At 35.9% G+C, this 26,279-nt stretch overlaps 1 protein-coding gene across 2 annotated transcripts in view; it reads right to left on the bottom strand.

The window, feature by feature from the left end:
- The window catches only part of XIRP2 (xin actin binding repeat containing 2), a 74,620-nt gene that overhangs the window by 23,989 nt on the left and 24,352 nt on the right, over window positions 1-26,279 (bottom strand). Inside the window, exons 2-3 of one of the 2 annotated variants that reach the window (XM_047772802.1) lie at window positions 22,303-22,463; window positions 17,059-17,196 (exon numbers count right to left, since the gene is read on the bottom strand). In XM_047772802.1, coding sequence (XP_047628758.1) covers window positions 17,059-17,196; window positions 22,303-22,359 — 195 coding nt within the window. In that variant the 5' untranslated portion in view covers window positions 22,360-22,463. Of the gene's footprint in view, window positions 1-17,058; window positions 17,197-22,302; window positions 22,464-26,279 lie in introns of those variants that run through there. The other variant, XM_047772803.1, reaches the window with a different exon arrangement.

Genomic DNA, 26,279 nt, shown 5'->3' with positions numbered 1-26,279 from the left:
CACTATTATCTACCTATCACATTTCACAGTCATTATTTGATAATATGACCCTCTCCTTTACTTCTCACTCCCAGTATATAGATTCCTAGTAGACAGTAGATGCCTCTCAAAATATCAAAAGTTGAATACATGGGAAAATAGTCACTCTTTTACTAGGAGTGTGAAAACTTTATGATTTTGTGAAAATTTTATGATTTTGTAAAAATATAGTTTAAGAATAAGATTCTATTTTTCCCACATAATCCTATGGTTTTAATTTTTTGGTATTTTGGCTGACAGTCTTTGATAGTGAACATTTTATAATGGGAGCTGGAGTTACTGAAGCTGCTGCACATACAAGTCAATCACTAACAGTGTACTCAGAAGAGGCCTCTTGATAACATTGCAAGTGATCAGAACATTTATGGGAGAATATGGGCAGTGCTGTGATGCTGTAAAGAGTAGCTGGAGGGAGGAGAAGCCTGTACCAAGAAAAGAAAATACACAATGGCAACAAACTCATACAAAAAGGTAAAGAACCTTTCAAAATAGGAAGTTTTATTTTTAAGTGGTCTTTTTATAAAAGATCTTCATGAGGCTAAACAAACTAGTTTATATGTTCTTTTTTAAAAAAGTAAATTATTATTCATTTAGTTGATTAATCTGATGTGTTGTCAGGCATCATGTAGAAATAGCAGTAGAATGCACTGGGCAAAATTACTATGACATCAAAAAATTAAGTTGAGATATTTATGATGACAGTGAAAGAGAGTATTTTATCCTTATTTTTGATATCAAGGGGGAAGAAGAATCAAGGGAAATGTAAGTCATGATCCTTTGTATAACCCAATGTACCCAGAAATAAAGACTCCAGTTTTACTTGGTTCAGTAGCAGTGCTGCCTAAAGTCATTGTACAACTAGGACTATGAGCATGTCCTAGTTGGTCTGCTGGATCCTATGAGACTAATAATGCAAAACATTTGGAGAAAAATTAAGGTAGTAACTTTTTCCTTTGAAATCACTGTGCCCCTAAATTTAAGTGATCTTATATAGCTTCACCTATACATTTATTTATTCAACCAACAGCTATGAAGCACCAATTATTTCTGTAACATTTTTCTAGGCATTGTCGGTATTATTTTGATAAAAGTTTTATCCACCTACCAATCAACTATTCATTTATTTCTATATCTATGCAATATATTAAAATATCTGCTATATATATCTAATGGAATAAAAAACAGCTTACTTAGCTTGAAATTCTCTTGAGACAAGATTTGTAATATATACACATGTATGAATTATGCTAGTTTGTTCTATAAATCTCTGAGAGAAGTGCTATCATTCAGTTAACTTCAACTTTCTTGACTCGAAATAATTAAGCTTTGGTCATGTTTAGCTTTAAAGAGCAAAACATCATTTTTTTAATAAAAATACTTAATTTAAAAGCAGGAATATTTGACTTCAAAAAAAGAGGTTTCTGAATAAGTAATGCCAGCTTTAACTGCTAAAACTGTTCTCTATTTTCCCCAAAATGTTATTTATAGAGCTATAGCCCAGTGTCCAAGAATGCTGAAGATTCATAAAAAGAACATATAAAAGATGCACTCTCAACTAGGCCATCAAAACATTAGTTATATAAATAACAATATTTATTTGACAAACTAAAAAAAAACCAGGATGCATAAAAACATTCAATTTTTTGGTAAAGAACACCTTCTGGAAATTTTATGTAGATGTATGTTAAATATATAACATGTATACACACACACACATATATACACATACAATATATGCATGCAACATTTCAACCTAACATAGACATAAGGCATTTTAAAACCAAAGAGGCACTTAGATATAAATAAACACAAAAGTACAATAAAAGAGTCTAAAACTTAGAGTCTCAAGGAGCAGTGAAATTGCAAATAAAAACCTTGCAAAAGAATGAAAATATTTTCAAGAAAAAGAAAACCAGGAGTGCCATGTATCTTATGTTAATTAATGCAAACCAAATTAGAGAAACAGAAGAATTCTACCTCTTCAGAGTTACTCCTCCCTCATCAATATCCAATTGATTTATAAGCCCAGCCAATTCTATCTTTAATTATCTTTTGAGTCAATATCCTCTTTACTCTAGAATTTCTGACCCAAGTCCTCATGTATTTAATCTGCTATTTTAGTAGTCTTCTTCCATCTAAACTTGACCCCCGTGATATCAATCCTTTACAGCCAGAAAAACCTTTCTTTAATGCATATCTATTCCTCTTACTCCCTTGTTTGTTTCTTCAATGGTTTTTGATTGCTTTAGAATAAAGTACAGTGTCTTTATGATAACATATTTTTTTTCCTACTGTACAGCCTTTGGCTACATCTCCAGCTTTATGCCTCAATTATGCCCTACTATATTCACAGACATATCATGCTATTTTACCTTTCATATAAATAGTTCCTTTCACCTAGAATGTCATTCCGCATGTATGAAAAATTATTTCAAGTCTCAGCTGAAGCATTCTCCATCCTCAGAAATCCTTCTTGACCATTCTTCATCCAGAGTAAAAAGTTTATCACAACCTCCTTCTGTCCTAACGTCCTCATATTTTTCTATCATAGAATCTAACATATTGCACTTGTAATTATTGTGATATGTCTATCTTTCTGATAAAGTACGCTTATTGAAGGTAAAATAATATCATACTCATCGTTGAATTATTTGTGCTTGACATATGGTGGGAGCTTAATGACAATCAGCTTGATAAAAAAATATAAGGAACATGGGAGTTCCTGTCCTGGCTCAGTGGTTAGTGAACTCAACTAGTATCCATGAGGAACTGGGTTCCATCCCTGTCCTTGCTCAGTAGGTTAAGGATCTGGTGTTGCCATGAGCTGTCGTGTAGGTTGCAGATGTGGCTCGGATCTCATGCTGCTATGGTTTTGGTGAAGGCCAGCGGCTACAGCTCTGATTCAACCCTGAGCCTGGGAACTCCATATGCTGCGGGTGTGGTCCCAAAAAGACAAATATATATGTGTGTGTGTGTGTGTGTGTGTGGGTGGGTGTGGGTGTGGGTGTGGGTGTGTGTATGGCACAGACTCTGGAGTCACCTGCCTGGATTAGGATCACCTTTGCTCACTTTCTTTGGACAAGTTATTTAGATCTTCCATGAGTTCATTTCTTGTAAAAAAAAAACAAAAGTGGGGAGAGAAGGAGATAATAATAGTGCCTATCTCAGAGGGTTATCTCAGAGAGGCAGTCAGTTAACATATGGGAAAACATGGCTCATAAGTGCTACATTAGTATTTCCTATCTTTACTTGACAAATATTCATTGCACATTTACTCTGCATCAGCTGTTTTCCCAGTAACTCAGGATATATAGTAAACAAGCCCCCCAGCAGAAAAAAAAAAAAAACAGGTTGAATGAAAGTAGATGTCTGTGACTATGAATTTTGCCATGAATTTTTAATTATAAAGTTAGCCCAGAAACTAAAGAAAAAACAAATTTCACTATCTACATTTTTTTTTCCACCAGAGAAGTAGTGGATTTAGGGGGGTTATTCAAAGCAAGAGAATTAAAAAGTTGTCTGTGAATATTACGATCCTTCTAAATCATTCTGTCTTAAGACATGGAAATTTCTAGAGAGGCATAGCCAGAGCCTGGCTTTCAAGTTCGCCTATCCAGTTTTCCTTTGTTTCATCTTTTCATGAACTGATACCCAGTGAAGAGTCAGTTAACAGGGATTTAATCTACTTTTATACAATTCTCACACTTTTTCCTAAAACGTCCTGTTGTATGACTCTCATCTAGATAATAAATAAAGAACGTTAATATTTATAATTTATGTATCTTTTAATCAGTCACAGCTCTCCCATCTTCAAGCATCAGAGTCTAATTGATTTAAACAGGAAAGGTAATTTGTTAAAGAGACATTTCATAACAGAAGTGTATTTCACAGACTCTCCAGGATCCCAGAGAATAAGACTTGGAGGTTTTGTAGCCAGGAACAGTGCTGAATAAAGCTACAGAACTTTCTGGTAAACGTGGCTGTTGACATTGGACAGTCATTGCCAAAGTCATCAAAACTATATAATGGATATTGCTTCTAGAATGGTCATTTCTTGAAATTTGATGTACACCAGCTATCACCAAAATTGATTCTTCCTAGTCCCCAATTCTCATGCCATTTCATTACTTCTTTATGCAAAGTCTGAGTTGGAGGTGTCTAATTCACACAGTCTAGCTCCTAAGCCCAGGTCCTAGATACCAGGAAGGCCAGGGGCATGGGTGTATGGTATTTGCAATTTCTCTCTGGTGGAGGCTGGTTCTGCCTAATCAGGTGGTGGAGTCCTCAAGTATAGAAGGACGTTCAGATGTTCAAAAGAATGAAAAGTGCACATTCTCTTTCTTAAGAAAGTATCATTTAAGAACACTGAGGTCTTATTAACCACACTGAAACCAGTTAAAAATACAATAAAAGGAATGCCACTTGTTTTTGACAACAGATAACATAGTAGAAAACACTATTTGTGCCTTCTGATGAAATTGAGACATTTCTTAGCAATGTATGTTTCCATGTGACATTACAAGTTCTTCTAGCAAGACTGAGACAGTACAATTTGCCTGCTTAGAGGGCTATGAAGAGTTCCTGTTCTACAAATCTCGCTCCTTCTTTTACCGCCCCTCTGAATCTTTATGGCCATCAGTCTTACTCAGTGAAATACATTTTAAATCTTCATATAAAATCCAAATGGAAGAAGCACAATAAAACATATTTGGCTCTGATCTAAGCATTCTAAGATAATCTGTGCAAACAAAGCTTTTCAGGGTAATTATTAATTATGACTGCAAATTAATTACTCTGATTACTTGGGTTTCCTTCTAAATGAGGAAAAATTGGGGAAAAATAAAAGGGTAATTAATTGCAATTTCACTAGGGAATGTACCTACTAGTAACATGGGGAATGGAAAGAGGTTGAAGTGGAGTCAGGAATGTTGAGCTATGGGCTGGAGTTCATCATCAATTCAAGTGAGAAATCAGGTAAGTGATTCACAGCTAATTTCAGTCGCACTTAGATTCCTCATTTGTAATCTGCTGAAACACAGAGCAGGGAAGTATTGAAGGAGATATAAAGGGCTACCATTGATTGAGTTTGTATGTGTCAGGAAATATACAAAGCCCTTTACTCTTTTTAATATCTAATTTCTTTAGAATTCTACCATTTTTAAATTCAATATGTTGATCACACATGGACTTAATCAGTAAAAGGAGCTGAAGGAAAAATGCTGTACAAGATCTAAAAACTCCAAACGTATACCATGAATACAGAGATTAACAAGAATTCCATCAGCCAGCTGTTTTGAATCAATGTTTTTAACACCTAAAAGCAGTAAGTGAGGAGCTCAGCATGCAATTCTAGAGTACCTACAGTGAGTTTAAAGTGGGGCAAGAAAAAAGGAGAGTCATTATCCTTATCCTCAAGCAGCTAACTATGCTGAAGAAAGGCACAGAAATGCCTTAAAAAAATTATCATGTGAAGTAAGTTTTATGGTATAATAATTAAAAAAAAAACACTGAATCTTTCACCATAATATGTTTTTCACTACTGTATAAAGTAACTACACAATTTTCTTTGTTTCTTTTGGGGTTGGTGACTCAGTAAAATGTCTTTTCTATCGATATAATATTGGTCATCATGTGCAACGATTCTGAAATACAAAAATCAGTGTCAAAATCTAGAGTCTTAAAATTGAAATAAGGTTCTTCAAAAAAAGTCCAAAGAACTATTTGCTTTTAAGTAGATACTTAAATAGTTTCACTTAATCTTAAAATATACATCAACAACTGATAAAAAAAAAAAAAAACTCCTACAGGTTTATAGAAACAAATCAGATGAAATGAAATTTAAGGACATACTCTTTGGTCTGTACTGGATTTGCTTTCAATTACACTTATCAATTCCAGGGCACTGTAAAGGACACAATACCCACCACTTGCTGAAGACTCATGACTGAAGATCAAGTTTGTTCTATAAGGATGGGTCAGGGCAGATGAGATTCCAACAGACTTTGCTAAGAAAAAGTGATAGTCTTTAAAACTTATTTCAAGTATAGTGGTCTATGAAATAGTAAAAACAAACAAACAAACAAACAAAAAAAACACTTGATCACACATCTCAAAATTTTGAGAGATTATACAGAGCAAGATGCCCAAAACAGAGCCTACGATTGTTAAATATTTAAGTAATTTAATCTCTATTTTGTGTGCAATGATATTGTCTCTCTCACCACTCTTTTTACAGGAGGAAATGAACATATTTGCATCTGATCCCGATATAGAAAAAGTCATTTTGTATGTAAGTGTCTATAATTCCCTTATCCATAGATTCTTCATATGCCCCTCCCCCAACCCCACCCCATTATTGCTTTCCTTTTCTATTTTCTGTCCCCAGACTTGATGGTACACTTTCTCATTCTCATAATCCCCTCTCCAGTAATGAAAGCCCTGAAAATAATAGAGCCAGGAAGGAAAAGGAAAGGGAAAAAAAGTAAAACTCCTTTTTTGATCCTCCAAAAGAAAAAAAAAAAAAGAAAATATGATTTTAGGGGGGTGTTGATATTTTTAGGATAATGATACAAAATGTTTACTATAAAAGGTTGGCAAACTGAACCCCAGCCTAAAAGACTGACTTCACTGAAGCCCCCAAACCTCCCCCCCAAACATTCTATGCACAGTGGAATATGATTAATTGCAGGATTCAAGGAAGGAATTCCAAATGCCCCAGCAGGAAGCTGTCTCAGAAGGCTCCGGTATTTACCCAAGGATAAGGAAGATGGAACGAGCACTTAGCTCCCCCTATTGGTATCCATCTAGTGGCTGGTGTATAACACCTTGTCCTAATGCAGTTGGAGATACAGTAGAGTTGTTTAGGTCTTTAGGGTAGATCACTTAGGACAGAGTTTAAGAAGAGGCTGTTAGAAAGAGATGTAATCTTATTCTGGGTTCTGAATAAGATGTAATCTTATTCTGAGATTTACCAAGAAGCTGGAAAAAAAATGAAGAGTTTCCTAAACATATCTCTACACAAACATGGTGCTAAGGACAGAATTTCTTACTGCCCCTTCCTTTGATAAGACCTTGTGTTTTTCTATGATTTTTTAGCATTATAATCCACTTGTAATTAAGTAAACTGATAAAGAAATGAACATTCAAAAGAATAGACAAGCTTGACTCAATCCAATTATTTTCAGAGACCCATGAGGATGGGTTTATTTTGAGAACTATCAGACCCAGAAGCAGCAGAAAGTTCTAATAATACCCTCTGATGTCAAGTGCTTATAGAAAACACTATTTTCATAAAAGTAACTATGTAGAAAAAACATTTTGCAGATTTTACTAAGTTCTGCAAACATAATGATTCTGTAATGTTCATGGTTTCTTTTGTTGTTATAATTTCCCTTGCCCCTCACAAACTAGCAAAATCTCAGAACTTAAAATTCTGTATCTTAGAGTTCCTGTTGTGGCTCAGTGGTTAATGAACCTGACTAGTAACCATGAGGTTTTGGGTTTGATCCCTGGCCTCACTCAGTGGGTTAAGGATCCGGCATTGCCATGAGCTCTGATGTAGGTCGCAGATGTGGTTTGGATCCCGCGTTGCTGTGGCTGTGGCATAGGTGGGCGGCTACAGCTCTAATTCAATCCCTAGCCTGGGAACCTCCACATGCCGCAGGTGCAGCCCTAAAAAGGCAAATAATAATAATAATAATAATAATAATAATTCTGTATCTTGTCACTATTATAAAATTTTAAAGTAAATTTAATTAGTATACTATAACATATTATCTATATACTTGAGAATTCTGTTAAATGTAATTATTCAAAAAGTCCATTTATAATTCTAAACTAATAGGAGACTTCAGATTGAAGAATGGGCTAAATGATTTTTTTTTAATTCTAACTTTATCTACTGCCTCCTATAAAAGAAGACATAAAATTTGATTGCGTGTTAAAACATCTGTTTTACATCTTTATCACCATCAAAAAGTTTCTGAGATTGCCTGTTGAAATACCGAGAGCATGAAACTCTGTGCTGTGACTTTGTGTCTTTGAGGAAAGGATCCAGGTGACACTCTCTCAACAACTCCTGTGATAACAAAATACCACTCCTTTTCTCCTAAAGCAATCCCAATTCCTTTTACTTTAAAGGAGTGGAGGGTATATCTGTAATTGCAGTTGTCTTCTGTAAATGAAATTGAAAATGGGTTCTGTTAGAACAAATAGGTTTACAGAAACAGAAAATTCACAGAACCATTAAGAAGATGAGGAGCTATAGTGTAATATTCCCAATAATTGGGGTAAATATTGCTCCTACAAATTTTATTTTGGAGAATAAGATGAATCATAGAAAGAAAAGCAAACAATTTAAGACTTTTTGAAAGCACTGAATCTGTACTTGTCTTACTTGAGTGTTTGCACTATCCACTGAGCCTCTTACTGCCTAAGGAACAGTGCCAGGGCCTCCTTATTTGGTGATGTTTCTAAACCCCTCTAAGCCACCCAGAAGATGAGTCTGTTTGCTCATTTTCACCCCAGTAAAAGCAATCCAGACAGTTATGCACTCACTGGATGGTCTACGCCGTTTCATCAAGAAGATAGGGTTTCTACCACAGACCCAAGCAAATGCTTTGCTCACAGCTTCACAGTGTGGGGTTGGAATACATTTCCTTTTATAATGATGCACAGGAATGGCCTGTGGTGTAGTCACAGGGGAGGGAGGAGTGAATCCCTCTGTGCTCTAGCATCTATTCACAGATTCTGCAAAAGAAGCTGGGAACTGCAAGTTGCAAAGGGACCTGGACTGAGACTTTATGGTCACACCTCAGCAGACAGTCATCAACATCGTCTGGGGACAGCAGAAGTTGAGAGGTATAGTTTGTGGCTCTAAAGTAATGTGACTAATGCCAGTAGATCACAGAAGACAGCCTTATTGTGCTTTATGGGCACACCTTGTATCCCAGGGGGAGTCCACACATTCGTTGGGTAAGGATCCAAATGTCTATGAGCCTGTTACTCCATGATTTAAGGTTTAGCACTTTATAATCAAGTCCTATGTCTTTCAGAAATTAATATAATTTGTATAGAAATATCAAAGGTACAGTCAAGAGACATTAGGTATATAGATTGTATAATCCTGTAAAATTAAAGGTTTTTCATGAAAGATGGCAATATTTATAAGGAGTTAAATTTCAGTTTTAATTATTATTGACATATCAATGTAACCTAAGTTAATAAATCATTTTTTCTAGTTTTTTATTCTAATTGGTTTATTTAATTCTTTTTTTACTTTTTGGGCCACTCCTGCGGCATGTGGAAATTCCTGGGCCGGGGATCAAATCTGAGCTACAGCTGCAACCTATGCTGCAGATGTGGCAACGCCTAATCCTTAACCCACTGCACCACAGCAGGAACTCCTATTTTAAATATTTTCATATATCGTCCTTTAGTTCATTTATACCATTTCATTATTTAGTTTATTTTTAATATTTGAATATATCTTTGTATATATGCAAAACCCCCACCATTTTAACACTGTCTGCCATTACCAAAGGAGTTTACTGGGCTTAGGGGTACCAGTAAATTTGTTGTTTGGTTGATTGACATTTATTATGCTGACCATGATTTTTTTAAGCCCTTGCTTTCTCTGCTCTCCACAGCCCCCGTTCTGTTCTTTGATTGCAATAAGCATCTCAAGAGAAATCTCCATAGAAATAAAAGGGCCTTGCTATCAGAGCAAAGAATGAGGTGCAGATGAGAAACTAGGAAGGGAGCAGTCATCTCTGGGTTAACAAATCCTGGCTCAGGTCTGCACTGCCACGTTCTTTGCTGTGCATTAGAATCCCCAGGAAAGTTATAAAAGTCCCTGACCATACACCAGAACAAAAAAGTCAGAATTACCTGTGCTGCCCAGGGACTCCCAGGTATGACCAGAGTTGAGGACCACCTGACTGAGGGCCTAAGTGACTTAGGGGTGACAAGAGCTCCCACTGAGATTTCTTGTAGTTCTAAACCTTTATCCAGTCTGAGAGAAGATAGGAGGAGACCTGTGAGGTACTCTGAAAAGGTCTGCTTCAGGTCCGGAGTGATATGGAAACCAGCAGACAGAGGTTTGAAACCCATTCCTATTACATTCCTGTACCTCAACCCTGGGAAGCCTGGGGTAGAAGCAAGTAGGAGGGGCTTTGTAAGGACTATGAACAAACCAGACATGTACAGGCCTCATGGAAGCAGGGGAAGAAGCAGTGGTTTGTTGGGACTGGTAGAAAAAAGTTTTCTTCCTTTCATCCTGGAAATAAAAGTTCTCATGGAGTTTAGTTTGCGTTTTTTTTTTTTTTTGCTTTTGTTTTCCTCATAGTTGGGAAAAGCATTACTACACACAGTTAATTGACTTCATGTCCAAGCAAGGAATTTTTACCAAATATAACTCTTTTCCATTCAGTTTCTGTAGAAAAAAGTATGGGATTCCACCAAAACCTACAGAGCTATAAGAAAGTGGACACAGGTAGGAAGAGGGGAGACCCAGAGGAAGATTAGGTAGCAGGAGGTCACCAGTTGCAAAGCACATATAGGGATGTTCATTTTAAACTAACCTTTAATGACCTAATGAGCTCCTAGGACATGAGTCTCTGTCCTTGGGCCAAAAAACCAAAAGGACAGGCAAGGTGTGAGGCAGAGAACAATGTCATCCTTCTTTGTCATTTTACATATGCATAAAATGCGTAGGAATTATATTCTACTTTGAGAATAATTAGCACTGGATTATGCTTTAGTGGCAATATTACTAATGATAATAGCTGGTGTTTACTGAATAATTAATATCTGTCAGGCATTCCAGTAAGAGTTTTACATGAACCACTTCATTTTATTCTTAGCACATACCTATTACTTTATCTTCAATTTACAGAAGAGATTAAGTGGTTAACTCAGGGGATCATAACCCAGGTTGTGTGTCTCTGGAGTCAACAAGCCTAACCATTACTCTCAACTGCCTCATTTTGAATGGGGTTACTTTAAGTTATAATAGTCATTTTAAAACCATGCACACAACTGAAAAATGAAACAAGACACAATTTTGGTCACAGCCTTGTGTGCTGATAGAAATCCAGGTTAAACTGTGGTTGTCAATAGCAGTCTTTGCCCTTGAAAAATTATGTATGTGGCAGAAAGCTAAAGGTAGGTTTAAAACACTTATATGGGAAAAGCTTTGCAATGTAGACATTTAGCTGATAAAAATATATTTCGCTTGCTAGAAAATAATTATGGGTCACCTTTAAAGAGTCTAAAACACACAGATGTCAGATTATATCTGTCACAAGCCATCAAAAATGTTTTCTGTCAACCTAAAATTGTCCAGAGGTTGTTCCAAATCCACATAATCTTACAAAGGGCTAATGTTTACAGGAGGATTTTTGCAACAGCAGATATATGCAGGAAGACACATACTTGTACTCCCTACTGGTCCACATCAGACTTGGCGGCAGGGAGTGAAGGTCAGGAATACTTTAGACTCTTGACATAGATTCAGTGCAGCCATTTTCACATGAGAGCAATTACCTAAGCACTGTAATGCACTGATTACTCACCAGATTTTTGGAGATCCATCTGCTCTTACCTACTTAAGCCACTTAAAATGGCGGTGGGGGGGGGGGCGGGGGGGGGAAGCAACTCCAGAAGAGAAGAGGCTTCCAGGACCTCACAATTACTATGCAAAGAGCTGCTCAGTGCTGTGTAAATATGAGAGAAGGAAAATAAAGAATAAATAAGCATGAGGGGATGAAAATCAAAACGTGTGTGAGAATATGGCACAAAGAAGGAATATTTCAAGACTGCTAAGGGGTCCAATATTTGTTTTTTGGAGGAACGGGAATGTTTGAAAATCAGGTTGTGGTGACACTGCACAATGTTGTAACTATATTAAAGAGCCACTGAATTGTACACTTAAAATGGGTGGATTTTACGGTATGCAAAGTACCTTAATAAAGCTGTTAAAAAAGAAGAGCAGAAGAAAGTCTTAAAAACAACAAAAAATCAACCCAGAAAACATAGGTGAATGAAAATCAACTCTGTAAAGAGACAGTGGCAATTTTGTACCAACAACAAACACATTTATCCTATTTGCCCCAGAATACTTCAAGATCCTCTTTTAAGGATGAGGGGATGGATTATTCAGAATGTTTTTCCTAAATGGGAGCCTGTTACAGTGAGTGGATTAAAACTATCCCTCTTAAGTGGTCCTTTCCCTCCTAGCATTAAAAACCTACTCATTTTCACGGGCATGTAATTCTGTGAATTCAATCCTAAGACAAAATCAGAAACAATGTAGTGACTCATGCTGGACTAAATATCAGCGGGACTCATGCTGAATGATTTATAATCCTTTAAAGAGGGCTGGATGTCATTCATATCTACAGGAATCAGTAATAGCTGTTTTGAAATAAAATATAAATTGTTAATATTACAAATGGTTAGTACAAACTACTAAAGCCACCTAATAATGTTTTCCCAAACTTCTAAGAAGCTGAACCCTTACCCCAAACTTCCTTCATCCAGGGGCCCTAGCTCTTCAGAGAGGCTCCTTTTTCTAATTCATATCGGATACATGAAGCCATGTAGTAACTGTTAGACTGGCAAAACCACAAAGCGTAAGTCTAGAGTACATAAGTAGGACATTATCCAAGTTTAAAATCTTTGGCATCAGTGAATATTCCTATATCCTGAACCTCCTTTCCTCCCTATTTCAGAACCTCTTTTTCAATAGGTGTAAAATAATCAATTAAAAACAGAGGGACATTTCACCTCAGAGATAGTTTAATTTTCAAAACTTGTTTAGTCCCGTTGCTGATCTCCCAAATTGCTTCCAAATAGCTAATTAACTTGAAACATCTGGCTTCAATACATTAGGAGGAAAAGAGGCAGAATGGACTTAATTATTATACCTTATGAAATTATTACTAATTGTGATATTAAATATTGTCAGAAATCCAAAACAAATGTTCTCTTTTTTAACTCTAATTAAACTTGATTTCTAAGTTAATGCTAATTTTTATATGTCAGCAAAATAAATATTTTGCTGGCCAGGGGCAGACTTAGTTGGAGAGGTAAATCTCAAGTACTTTGAACAAAGAGATTGCAAACTCTCTCAGAGTTGACCATACCTTGAGTAAGATAGAATTAACTGTCTGTCTACCAGTAATGTTTCATCCTCAATCCCTGCTGATAAAAGAAGTGATTTTTAGAATGCATTCAGATAGATTTGAACATTTAAGTGAATATCTGACATGATTTTTCTACCTTTTCCTTTCTATAACCAAATTTGATATGTATCTCGAATTTCCATGAAGGATTATAAATTAGTCATTTGGTTTTCTTCTTTCATTTCCTACAGGCTTCTGCATATAGTTCAATAAATGGTATTTACTAGTTTATTCTTCTATGTATCTCCTTTATATTTTATTTATATTGCATTATGACTTAGATTTAATCATCCCTCATGGAATTATAGGGTATTATTAGTATGTCTAAGGTAGATGATGAAACAAGTTCAGACAGGTCGCTACAGGCCCAGAGTCATGCAGATATTCAGATTTTAAGAGCAAGGTGTTTCATCACTCACATACTTTAGTATTTCAGGTTCACAGAGCAAGGATAAGAGTTTATAATAATAAACTATATTTGCAAGGAGCTTATGGTGGATATAGCTATAGCTATGTATCTCTTTGTTGGCTTGGTTAGTTTTGTTTTTATCCAGCATTCATTTATTTTGTTCATAAGGGTATACTGAGAATGTCCACTTAAGTAAACAGATACAGAGCCTCAGCAAACCAGCAGCCTCTGGCTACAGCAATTTAGTTCTACGAGGAGCATGTGTATTCCATTAGAGCCAATTAGATGTGGTAAAGCTTTTTCCTGGGACCTCTGAGAAAAGGATTCTTACTCTTTCTTTGCAACTTTTTTTCATGACTTTCTGGAGAAAACCCAGGTGGGAATGGGGCCAGCTCAGAGGAATTGAGGCTGAGAGGTTAAAAAAGAAAGAGATATGATCAAGGTGATACTCAATTTTTTAAACAAATACTTGTGAAGTGCTTGCAGTGGGCCAGGCACAATCTCAAGCACTTTACAAAAACATCTAATACTCTTAACAAAACCATGAGGTGGATACTATTATAATCTTAATTTTAAAATTGAGGAAACTGTAGCACAAATTAGTTGAGAAACTTGCCTATTGCCACACAGCTAATAAGTGAAGGAGCAGGGATTTGGACCAAGTGACCTTGCTGCATCCCAGTGCTCTTAGCCACTATGTAAGGGACATAATTTGAGTCTTAATTACATCAATGGTGAGGTTATACATACTTAACAATGGGTTCTCAAAAAAAAGAAAAAGGAAAGAAAGAGGGATGGAAGAAAGGAAGGAAAGAAGAAAGGTAAAGGAAGAGAAGGGAAGGGGGGAAGGGAGAAAGGAGGAAGGGAGGGAGGAAGGAAGGAAATAATCTATAATTGTAATAAATTAGTTAATAAAAAAAATTTTAAAAACCTTTAGAATCAAAAATAAATAAATAAATCCTTAGCATTTACCATTCCCTTGGTATAAACAGTCTCAATATGGCTGATTCCAAGCTATCAACATGGCATTATCTGGTTTGCAAAATTCCTAAAAATTTAATAATTGAAGAGATGGTACAAGCTAGCTGCTCAAATATATCCCTAGAGCTTACATCTAACTTCCCTTCCACAAGACCACATTTTTATGAATCTGTAATGTTTTGACTGGTTTAAGATAACTGTGGTTGGGTTTTGGTCTTTTGTGATATTAAAGAGTCCTAATTGATACCAAGTTTCACAAATGATGAAATACTTTTGTGGAAATTGCTCCTTGTCAATAGCGGTCCTCCACAATCATGACATAGATGAGTCACTCATCAGTTTTCCCATCTTTATAGAAACTGAGACTTGAGGGTGTTATGAGCTTGGACTATGTAGTCTGGGCTATATAATTTGCCAGACCCAGTGCAAAATGAAAATACAGGGTCAGAGTTCCCGTCGTGGCACAGTGGTTAACAAATCCGACTAGGAACCACGAGGTTGCAGGTTCGGTCCCTGCCCTTGCTCAGTGGGTTAAGGATCCGGCCTTGCCATGAGCTGTGGTGTAGGTTGCAGATGCGGATCAGATCCCACGTTGCTGTGGCTCTGGTGTAGTTGCAGACGCAGATCAGATCCCATGTTGCTGTGGCTCTGGTGAAGGCCAGTGGCTACAGCTCCGATTCGACCCCTAGCCTGGGAACCTCCATATGCTGAGGGAGCAGCCCAAGAAATAGCAAAAAAAAAAAAAAAAAGAAGAAAATACAGGGTCCTTTGTTCAAAAATTACTAAGAATTTCAAGATGATAGCAGAGCATGAAACTAAGTGCAGGGCCCTTCTAAGCATGGAGACCTGTACAATGGCCCAAGCCATAGATAGACCCAAGAAGGTGGCCCTGGGTCCATGTCACTCAGCTGGTAAGTGCCAGAGGTAGTGTAAACTCAGATCTGCAAGCCCAATAGCCCTTACATTCTATCATGCTGCTTCCCTGCAAAATAAAGGAATTGTAAAAACTTTACCTATACTTCTACACGGAAGTTATTTAAATTATTAGTGATGAGTATACACTGTGTTTTGATCAATTTCAAGTAGACATTTATACTTGGTTCACTTAGATTCCTATGTTGCAAGAGCTATATATTAGATCACAGATACATCCAATCTTTACTTATTTACACTTCCCTTAGGCCAAATTAAAAGAAACCTTACTATAAACTTATTGCACTACCTATATTGCAATTTTTTACTTTCAAAGTCAAAAAAAGAAAGCAAATACTACACTTTTTTTTGCCTTTTAAAAAAAAATTTTTTTTAGGGCTCCACTTGCGGCATATGGAAGTTGGAGTTGGCGGTTAAATTGGAGCTACTGCTGCTGGCCTACACCACAGCCATAGCAACTCAGGATCTAAGCCACAAATGTGACCTACATCACAGCTCACGGCAATGCTGGATTCCCAACACACTGAGCGAGCCAGGGATCGAACCCACATCCTCATGGATACTAGTCAGATTCCTTTCTGCTGAGCCACAAAGGGAACTCCCACACATACTACATTTTTAATCAATCTATCTAATATACCTTCCATGCCACCACCATCATACACACCCAAAGACCTTAATTTTTAAAACTTAGATGACTCTAGTTATCCTAGGGATTTTTCTGAAAAAATGAAACAAAACAAAACCCACTTTTATCTCCCAGTACAACATTTCAGAATTATCCTAGTTACTTTCTTCCTCATGGAAAACATGGGCCTAAGTACAGCTGTTTACAGTACAATTACTATTTTTCAAAGTGCCAGGCTTAGTCTAATGAGTTTTATTACTTAGAATTTCACATTCAAAAATCATTATAACCCATGACAATATTTGGTGATATATGATAATGGAGTAATGAAATGGGAAAAAAATTCTTATATAAGATAGCATTTAGAAGTTGCATTGTGCAGTTTTATACAACATCTGTGTTCTACTATTCAATTTTTGATGATTTAAAAAAAAACAGAAAACTCACCATAATAAGCAGCTAAATAATGTTTCAGATTTAATCTATGCAAACAAACAGCAGATAGTTTATCATGAATTATAACCTAAAGGCAGAAGCTCAATATAAACATTGTTCTCAACATTTCTATTTACCTGCTGACTAACCTAAGCTATTTCATTTTCATCTATGTTTGAGACATTAGAAGCTGTGAGGAAAAATATTCCAGTATGATTCCCTAGAAACATGGCAAAATGCTCCAAGTAAATCGACACATTGATATGCTTTAAAGATAATTTTCTAAATATGTTTTAAATTAAAAAAAATTTAAAAATTACAATGCTTGCTAATGAGTAATGAAAATAAACATAGCAGCAAAGAGGGCCAGGGGTGTGTGTTTTATATTGGCACTGAAATGAGAGCATTTCAACCAGACACAAATTATCCTTTACCTACAGGAATATTACCTGCTCAGATCTGTTCTGGTGCTGGTATTGATACTGAGAAAAGGTATTACAGGAAGAGGCAGTTTTGTCTTTCTCAAATTGCTTCTTCACTCTGGCCAAACCACCAGGCAATGTGCACGTTTCTGATTCCTCCATCATCTAAGACAAGAAAAAGGAAAATTCAGCTTTACATCTTCTCAGGATGGGATTCTCAAGCTATTTAAAAAAATAGTTGACAATTATTAATGGGTGGTATATTAAAAAGATATTGACATACACCACAGTTATTTCAGTAGTCCCCTTATTACAGAAAACCTTAATAAAAATAATCTCCCCATGTTGTTTTTCATGTATCGGTCTTTCAAAATAAAGTGAGAAGGATTTTCAAAATATTGAGTTAATTTTCCCCATCTCAGATAGATTTTGGTATCTGGAGATTAGACTTGTCTATATGTATTTCTCTCATAATACACAGATGAACTAGCAGACATTAAAATAATAACTTCAATTTTAACCCAAAATAAAGTTGTTATTAAAATTCCAAATATCTATATAGATAAGACATTATTAAGAACTGATTCTTCCAAAATGTATCTACATAATTAAAGATGAACAGAATAGCTCTGGATCTATTGGGGGGCATATTTTAATTAATGTGCAAAATTATTAATATTAGTAAAAATAATGACTACTTAATACATATATGCTGAGGGATTTTCTACATATTTACATATATTTTGTCATTTGGTGTGTTTCCATATTCTGTGAGATACAGACATTTATCATCCTCATTTTATTTTATTACTTTTTTCTTTTTGGGGGGGCCACATGTGACATACTTAAGTTCCCAGACTAGGGGTCAAATCAGAACTGCAGCTGCAGGATCCAAGCCGTGTCTGTGACCTGCACCACAGCTCAGGGCAATGCTGGATCCTTAATCCACTGAGCGAGACCCAGGATCAAACCCTCAGCCTCATGCTTACTAAGAGGGATTCATTTCCCCTGAGCCATGATGAGAACTCCCTTATCCTCATTTTAAATGAGGAAATTGAGGTTTGGGAAAGTAAGGCAACTTGTTAAGTTCTCACAGCTAGGGTGTGAGTGTAGGAGTTGGAGTTTGAACTCATATCTGCCTGTCTTAATCATAGCTGTCTGTATAATCACCAGCCTTAAAAAAACAGGCTGAAAAACAGCTACTCCAGGACTGGCACATGCTAGGACTCAGCTCTTAGCACTGATATGTGAGAATCAGGGCGGTCTAAATTTAGAAGGATTCTTGACTATCATTGGCATTTTACAGTCTACCTCAGTAGGTATCATTTAGGACAACCTGGATAACTTTGAGGAATCTTGTCAGATGTTATGCCCCTGTGGGAAGTGCAGTAACTTGAAGTCTTTGGTTTTGATGATTCAGTATACTCCTCAGCCAGTGGGCACTCAAGCCCAGATGGGATGACAACTGTCAAGCAAAGAGGCTCCAGGCCAACCCACTCTCCTCCAGGAAGCTTCCAGATCCATTTGAAACTGGGAGAAGACTCAGTGACACTTCATGCTTGGGTCTCCTAAGGTCTGGCCCAGTCCTGACATAACCCTGGAAGGCCTGAGACCTGAAAGTAACTAGATGCCTGAGAGCTGAGGTTCCCATACCCTGGACTGTGGAATCCTGGGATTCTGAAATCTTTACCCAAATATGTAGTTTCTCAAAATACAACTAGCGTCCTAAAAGTACAACTAGTATATTGGGTTTTTCATACTCTGAAATATTGGAAATAGAATTAATATGAAGGATTATCTGAATTACTAGCAAACACTCAAGCAGCTGCTTTATCAAGTTTATAACCTTTCCCCAATTACATGCACTGTCAAAGATATAAGAATATGCACATTGGCTCTATGAGAAGCAGGGATGTATTTATCACATTCTGCAACAAAATTCAGGTGTAAATCCTAGTCAATTACTGTCATTTGAAACATGTTAAAATCATAAGAAAGTATGACATCTCTTTTGAAATTTAAGATAAAGAAAGGGAAGGGTAAATTAAGACTACAGTATTTCTTTTACCTTCTCTTCCATTTAATTTACATAAATAGCCTTCAATCAATCATACATACAGATAATATATAAATATTAAATTATAGAAATTAAGGCAAATTTTGTTAAGAAACTTACTCTTTCCAACAACCATAAAGTGTCTAAATCATGTGCAGATTAATCTGTAAGCCTCATTAATTATGCTAATGAACGGATACTTTCCTAGTATGTGCATTTGCCCAAAAGTATCATTTCCTATACTGAACAGGTTATCTCTTATCTACTAAACGAATTAAAAAATAGGTCTATTCATTCCATTCCTTTAGCACTGTTCTTTGGGATCAGACTACATCATATATGCAAAAATGCATACAGTTGATTATTTTTACTAGTAGTTCGATCATTACCCCAGCACTCCTGAGGCTGCTTGCCTGGCTAAGGGAGAAAGTCTTTTGAGCTGTAGTTCAGTGGAAGTGATAAAGTTTCCTTGTTTAGCTCAGCTTGTAGATACAGGTTTACATATGTAAGATGCCAGGACTTACTCTAGGAGCAGCCTCTGGCCACAAGCTGGAGTGACGTTTCCTCATTTAGACAGAGATCACTGCTTTGTTTACCACCTTGTGCTAACGTCCCAACTAATTCATGTTATTTTAAATGATCACATAACTTAGATTTCTTTGGATTGAACCTTTTTAAAATGTTTATCTTTATTTTATGCTACTTTTTCTTGGACTCAGAAATAAGATTTGGAATTTAATGGGAATGTGATAATTATTTTATTAACAAGTTAATTTAAATGCCTAAAACAGAACCTACCTACCATTATTTTAATAAGCTACTTTAAATGCCTAACATTTAACCTCAGCTCTCAGGCATCTACTTACTTTCAGGCCTCAAGGCTTCCAGAGTTATGTCAGGACTGGGCCAGACCAAGTAAGTATATTATATACAAAATCACCAATTTCCTTTACAAAGAACCCTTCTTTGGGGTTATTTCTAGGACATAATAGAAATAACATAATTTGGGGAGTTGGAAACAGTGATTCTGATCCCTTTTCTGACACTTAAAACCTTGGGCTAGAGTCTCTGAAACCTCAGTTTTCTTTATTATAAGCTGGGAATTGCAATATATTTCTCATAGGTTTCTTGCAAGTGTTAAACAAGGTAAAGGAAATAAAATTGCACACAACAGAATCTGTTGGCTTTGTTGCTTAGCAAATGTTACTTCTCCTTTCTCCTCTAGGTGTCTTCTGAGGGTTGATACCTTTTCACAAGCAAGCCTTTTTTTTAGGTTCAACAAAATGCCATCTGTCTGAGTCTAAGACAGAGAAACTGATCTGGAACAAAGAGAAACTATCTCAATGTGACTGAAATGTAATGGATTTGGTTGGTGGCCAAATAAGTGACTTCTAAATTTTGCACATAAAATATTTGATTTATTTGTGCAGACAGAAATTTTGTTATAAGCAGTTTCCATGATTTTTTCGTTGAACAAGCATTTAATGCAACTGACCAAATAAGGAAATTATTTTGCTTTACTCTAGATATTTACCAGGATTTCTCTGAGATAATACATATGCTAATTTTTCTCACAATATTAACTTAGGGCCAAACCAAATAGTAGGGCATTTTTTGAACCAAAAATGCTTTTGTGTATGAGAGGAGGTGGTTGAATATAGATAAAAGAGTACTAGAGTCAAGAGACTTGGAATCTAGTCTGGCTTTGCCACTTTCTAATTGCATGATCTCCCATAAATCACTACCCCTCAGATTGTTTTATCTGTAAGTGGCAGGAAGTAAAAGGATTATTAAATTCCTTATATGTAGAGTTTCTTCAGAATAGCATTAAAGTTTAACAATTTTATATTAAATAGTGAGATGATTTAGTCTCCTTATATACCCAATTTAAATATTGTACTTTCAGCACATTATAAATATAGATCATGCCTTATGCAAATTTGCTTTATGGTATATTTTCCTAGTGCCTGGCAAGATAAGAGACTTCCAAGAAAAAAAGACTTTTTATGAAATAAACAATATTTATCTAAGTATCTTCAAAGTCAGCTTGTTTCCTCAAGAAACATTTCTCTAATTTAGAACACTAACTTGTAGTAAAGTTCCTTAAGAATCCAGCAGGGGGCGCTGTGTAAGAGGATTGGGAGGAGGCACTGGAGGGATACTACGTGTTTTGGAAGTGATCTAGTTGCTGAAGGCATTTCTGCACATTCATTCAAAATCTATGCTGCATCTAAAATGTATTTTAATGACTATGTAAAAACTTAAATGTCATCTAGAATTGCAATATTGTTAATGAGTTTGGCACAGTCATTCTTGTCTCTGAATAATTTGTAAAGAAAAATGTTCAGAGTAGCTATTTTAGAATACCACCCTTTTTGGCTATTCTTGCTCTCTTTCTCTTTTGGTTAAATGAACAACTTTTCTAATTTGGAGATTATAAAAGTAATATCCTTACATTCCATTAAGCTATAAAGCTGCTACTGATAAAATGACTTATCAAATCCTGTGGATTGAAGGCCACAGAATATGGAACCCAACAAATTCTTTTGAATATGACTTTATGATGCGTTGGCTCTAAAAATTGGTGGTCTTACTGAATCCTGCTGTTTCCTCTAATCATAATTGGTTTAGCAGAGTGCCTGCATTGCTAATCTCCCTCATTTCTATGTTGATTAAGCTACTCCTAATGGATTTAGTGCACACAGAGAAAGGAGAAAAGCAAAAGAAATTATACTGCCAGTGAATTTAAATGAACTATACATGAGACCAAGGAGGGCGGGCGTGTAGACCCACATTATTAAAATTTGAAATTAATTCCCAATCTTCCTGAGGAGAATGGCTATAGGTTAAATGATAATGACGGCAATAATAACACATTTATATGGTGCCTTATGGCATATGCATAAATTATCTCTTTGCCTCTTCAGGGAGACTCCTTTGTAGTTTCCTTAACCGAAAAAAATTTTTCGGTTAAGGAAACTGAAGTTCAAAGAGGGGTTAAGATAGTAGCCCAAGTTCACACAACTAATAAATGGCAGAGCTGAGGTTTAATTTCAGATCCTCTAAATCTGATACTATTCCTGTGCTTTTGCTACATTATCCCAATAGTTTTCAGTAGTATTTGTCTAACAGTATTCTTAGATTGCAATGTAAGGAGGGCGTGTGAAAGGCGTACAAGCAGCCTGCCTAACTCAGAACTACTAGGAGCAGCTTACGTTGGCAGAGAAGCTGCGGCAGTCACCCCTGGTTACAGCAGCCTGGTACCGTGCCATCCGCTCCTTCAAGGACACCACCTCTTGGAGGTCTGATACAGCCTCGCTCCGTGCAACACTGGCTTCGGCAAATACACTCACAGGTTTATTAGGGCCAGCAGTCCCTGTAAACAAATGTAGCATGCTTAGATATATTTCAGGTTTTGAAAAGAAAATATCGTCACCTGAAGAGCAGTGAAGGCACTTAAAATATTTGGTCTCAGAAAACAGACCATAATATTTCACAGTATTTTCCATGTTTCATGGTCATGCTCTTTTTTGCCAACTTTCAAGCAAAGCTACAAAATACCTGTATAGAAGCTGTGCTTATACAACTATCAAAAGAAAATAATGTCCCCACTCCTACTCTTGGAATTATTATGATAAACAATAGGTATTTATTAAGAGATACATAATATTAATGAATATTCTTGAAGCACTGACTATGTGTTGGATTTATCAAGTGGTGTAAAGGCATCATTTCATTTAATTCTCTAACAGCCTCATTAGGTAGGTCTTATTATTTTCTAAAATTTATAGATAAGAAAACAGACGTCACAGTAGTTAAAAAACTTTTCCATAGTCACACAATTAGTAAGTGGTTTGATTAAATATTTAGCAAGCCCCAAAACTGCTTCTTTATCTCTTCAAGGATATGGATCTTGCTAAAACATGTGAATACTATAAGAATTTCAGACTGTGCATTTTTTCTTTTATTCATAGAGGATTGTGTTCTATAAAAAAGAAACAATAGTGCCATTAAAAAAGCTCTGTCAGTCATCTTAGATAGTCTGATATTTTCCCATGTAAGCTGTACTTGACAAAAATATAGGGTATTTAGGAATTACGTACTTGCAAACAGAGCAAAACACTGCATGATCACAGAATAACAATTGTTAGAAATAGAAAGGTCTTAGAGATGCTATTGTCTACCTAGTCTCACAACCTCCTTTGAGGCTTAAGGAAACACATCTAAATGTTTCCTTATGTACAAGGAGCATAACGACCCTCCTTGGTTAACATGATTCTCCATGGTCATTTAGTTATGTGTGCTGGTCTCAAAGCTAGTTTTTTATATTTAATCCAGCATTCTTTGTTGTTATCTCTATGCTTGTTGGTTTACTATTCACTCTTAAAGAATTGTAATTCCAAAATCATTTCAAGGGCTCTTTCTGGGATCAAGCAATGTGGTGTGTGTGTTTCACTCATTTACATACCTCCTGCCTTTCACCTTAGGGCTGGTAGTTTTTTGGACTCATAGGGTTGGGGAGGGGGGTCTTAGCTATACTTTGTGATTTGAAATAGTTTGATTTAATTAGAAAGAACCAAGGCCCAACAACCCTACATTACAGACCACCAAGCTATTCCCTTCCTGCCCTGTTTCTCCCAGCCTCAACACTGAACCATCTTATTACATTGTTTGCTTTTCTATGAGCTTCTTTAAGGTTTATGTACACAACTTCTGGGACCCAGGAAAAATTAAATGTCATTTGTATTTTGACTCCCTGAGTATTTCATTTTCCATAAGGACTTCCTAGTCAATTAAATTTTCATTTATTTTAATTAAAGTTACAAATATATTTTTAAAAAATTTTAATATTTATTTTTAATCTTTTCTTTCACATGGTATCAGAAAGAAACAAAATTTAAAAGAATAAGACATTTGTATCATATGAATGCTGTGATTGTACACCACTGTTCTATCACAATAACTGTCAATTATGTTTAAAAATTCAGCTGCCTTCCAAAACCTCATATCCACACAAAAGTATACTCCTCCAGTTGATCCTGATAAAAAGAGACTGCCACAAACTACTGAAAGTCTTTCGCATGCTGAAGAAAATATATCTTTATTTTTCTCTGAGGATTATCTATTTACACAGATGAATTCCTTTTATGTTCAGCTGTACTCTTCTTACTTTGTTGTAAATGGTCACTATATAAATTTTATTCAACATGAACCACTAAAATTTTTCCATATTAAGATATGTTTCATTTTGTACATTATTCATAAAGATGTCATTCTTTTATTAATCTTAACAAAAAGTTAGCAGTTTATTTTTGTGAAAATTTACAGACAGTGTTTACTTTCCAAATATTTCAATTTTTATCATTTTTTGTTGTTCTGGGAAATGCCTAAGATTAATGGTCAGGAAATCAGTTGCCTGAGCATTAAGAGATCTGGATTCCATTTCCTTATGACTTTTTATTCTGATCACAGAAAAGACATTACATTTTAATCATTCTCCTTTTTTCTACCTTTTTCTGTATCTCCCTCTCTTTTTCCATCTCTCCCTCTCTTTTTCCCATAAGTAACTTTGCTTATGAAAGTTGGGTCATGGAGCAGAAAACCTACCTTGAGCTAACAAACTGTGTCCAGATTTTTTCCTAACCTCCTAAATCAATGCCTCAGTTTCTTCATTGAAAGGCAAGGTGAGGCTTCCTGCCCATGGTACTACAGGGCAGTGTACCTATCTGCTCTGATCTTGATGCTGATGATACTTGATGTGAACTGTAAGGTTGATGAGACAGCCCCTTTCCCAGGGATGAGTGGGGAAGAAATAGGATCATTTGTTGCCTGACCTCACGATGTGCTATTTTGGGAGACCTGGAGTGTGAAACGAGTTTAAGGTAACTTTAAAGAGAAAGGTAACACAGAAGAATGCATTGGGTTTTAGACAGACTGTCAGATGTATTGCACAAGAAGGGGAATATAATTACTATTTTTAAATAACTGTAGGTGAAAAATTACATTTAAAAACTGTATAAATTTTTTTAAAAAGCTAATAATTGACTGAATAAAAAAGATGCTACTGTCATAAAATACCTGTGGAAAATAAGGAATACTAGAACCTGTAAGTATGTAAAAGACCATGGAGGAACATGCTATAAGGGTAAAGTGATCTGTGAAAAAGAGAAAGGGAAATATAAAAAATTGCAGATGACTATTTCTGTTAGAACGCATTATAAATATTAACATCACAAAACCATTGTACTAGAAGTCATTTATCTCTGGGGTTTAGAGGTAATTCACTGTGCACATGAGTAAATAAAGTTTTTTAAAAGTAAATTCTCCAAAATCTCCAGAGTTAATGACATAGCTTGGCCTAGAATCCACTGCACCCACAATATGGGATATTTTACTTACTGATAAAAAATAATTGCTAATCCACACAAAATATTAATTCTCTGTGTGGTAGAATAAGCCCCAATAAAGCAGATAAAGAACACAGAGAAGCACTTTGGAAGAAAATAAACTACTAACAAATATAAGCTGTTACCCCAAAGACTATTAGAAACTAAAAATAAGAATGTCTTTTAGGGGAGTTCCGTTGTGGCTCAGCGGGTTAAGAATCTGACTAAATCCACATCTAATAAAGATGTGGATTTGATCTCTGGCCTCGTTCAGTGGGTTAAGGATCCAACGTTGCCATGAGCTGTCGTGTAGGTTTCAAACCTGTCTTGGATCCCACTTTGCTATGGGTGTGACTGCGTAGGCCAGCAGCTGCAGCTCCAATTCCACCCCTAGCCTGGGAATTTTCATATGCCACAGGTGTGGCTCTAAACAAGGAAAAGAAAAAAAAAAAGACTCTACTGTCGTTTAAAAGAATTCTGAAGTTCCAAGGGAAAAAAAATATTATTATCTTTTGTAATATAAGAAGTTACATACTTCAGATAGATCCAACTTATGTCTGCTTTCTATTTTCTTAAATCATGAGAGTTTGTGTGAACTACAGATCTATTTTTCATGAGCCCCAAACATAAGCATTTTGTCTGCAGTTTTTAAAAATGAAGAAACTGATTAAACCAATCAAAAATCAAATTTACGGAGGTTACAAAATTCATATACCTCTATGATTTTTACTTTCTGAGGACAGTCTTTGTTGAAAAAGAAAGCATGTTCAAAAAAAGCAAAGTACTACAATGTAAGGCAGAAGAAC

The sequence above is a fragment of the Phacochoerus africanus genome, chromosome 3, assembly GCF_016906955.1.
Source record: "Phacochoerus africanus isolate WHEZ1 chromosome 3, ROS_Pafr_v1, whole genome shotgun sequence".
Taxonomy (NCBI): Eukaryota; Metazoa; Chordata; class Mammalia; order Artiodactyla; family Suidae; genus Phacochoerus; species Phacochoerus africanus.
The sequence above is the reverse complement of the archived record's forward strand: the minus strand, read 5'-3'. Positions and strand labels throughout refer to the sequence as shown.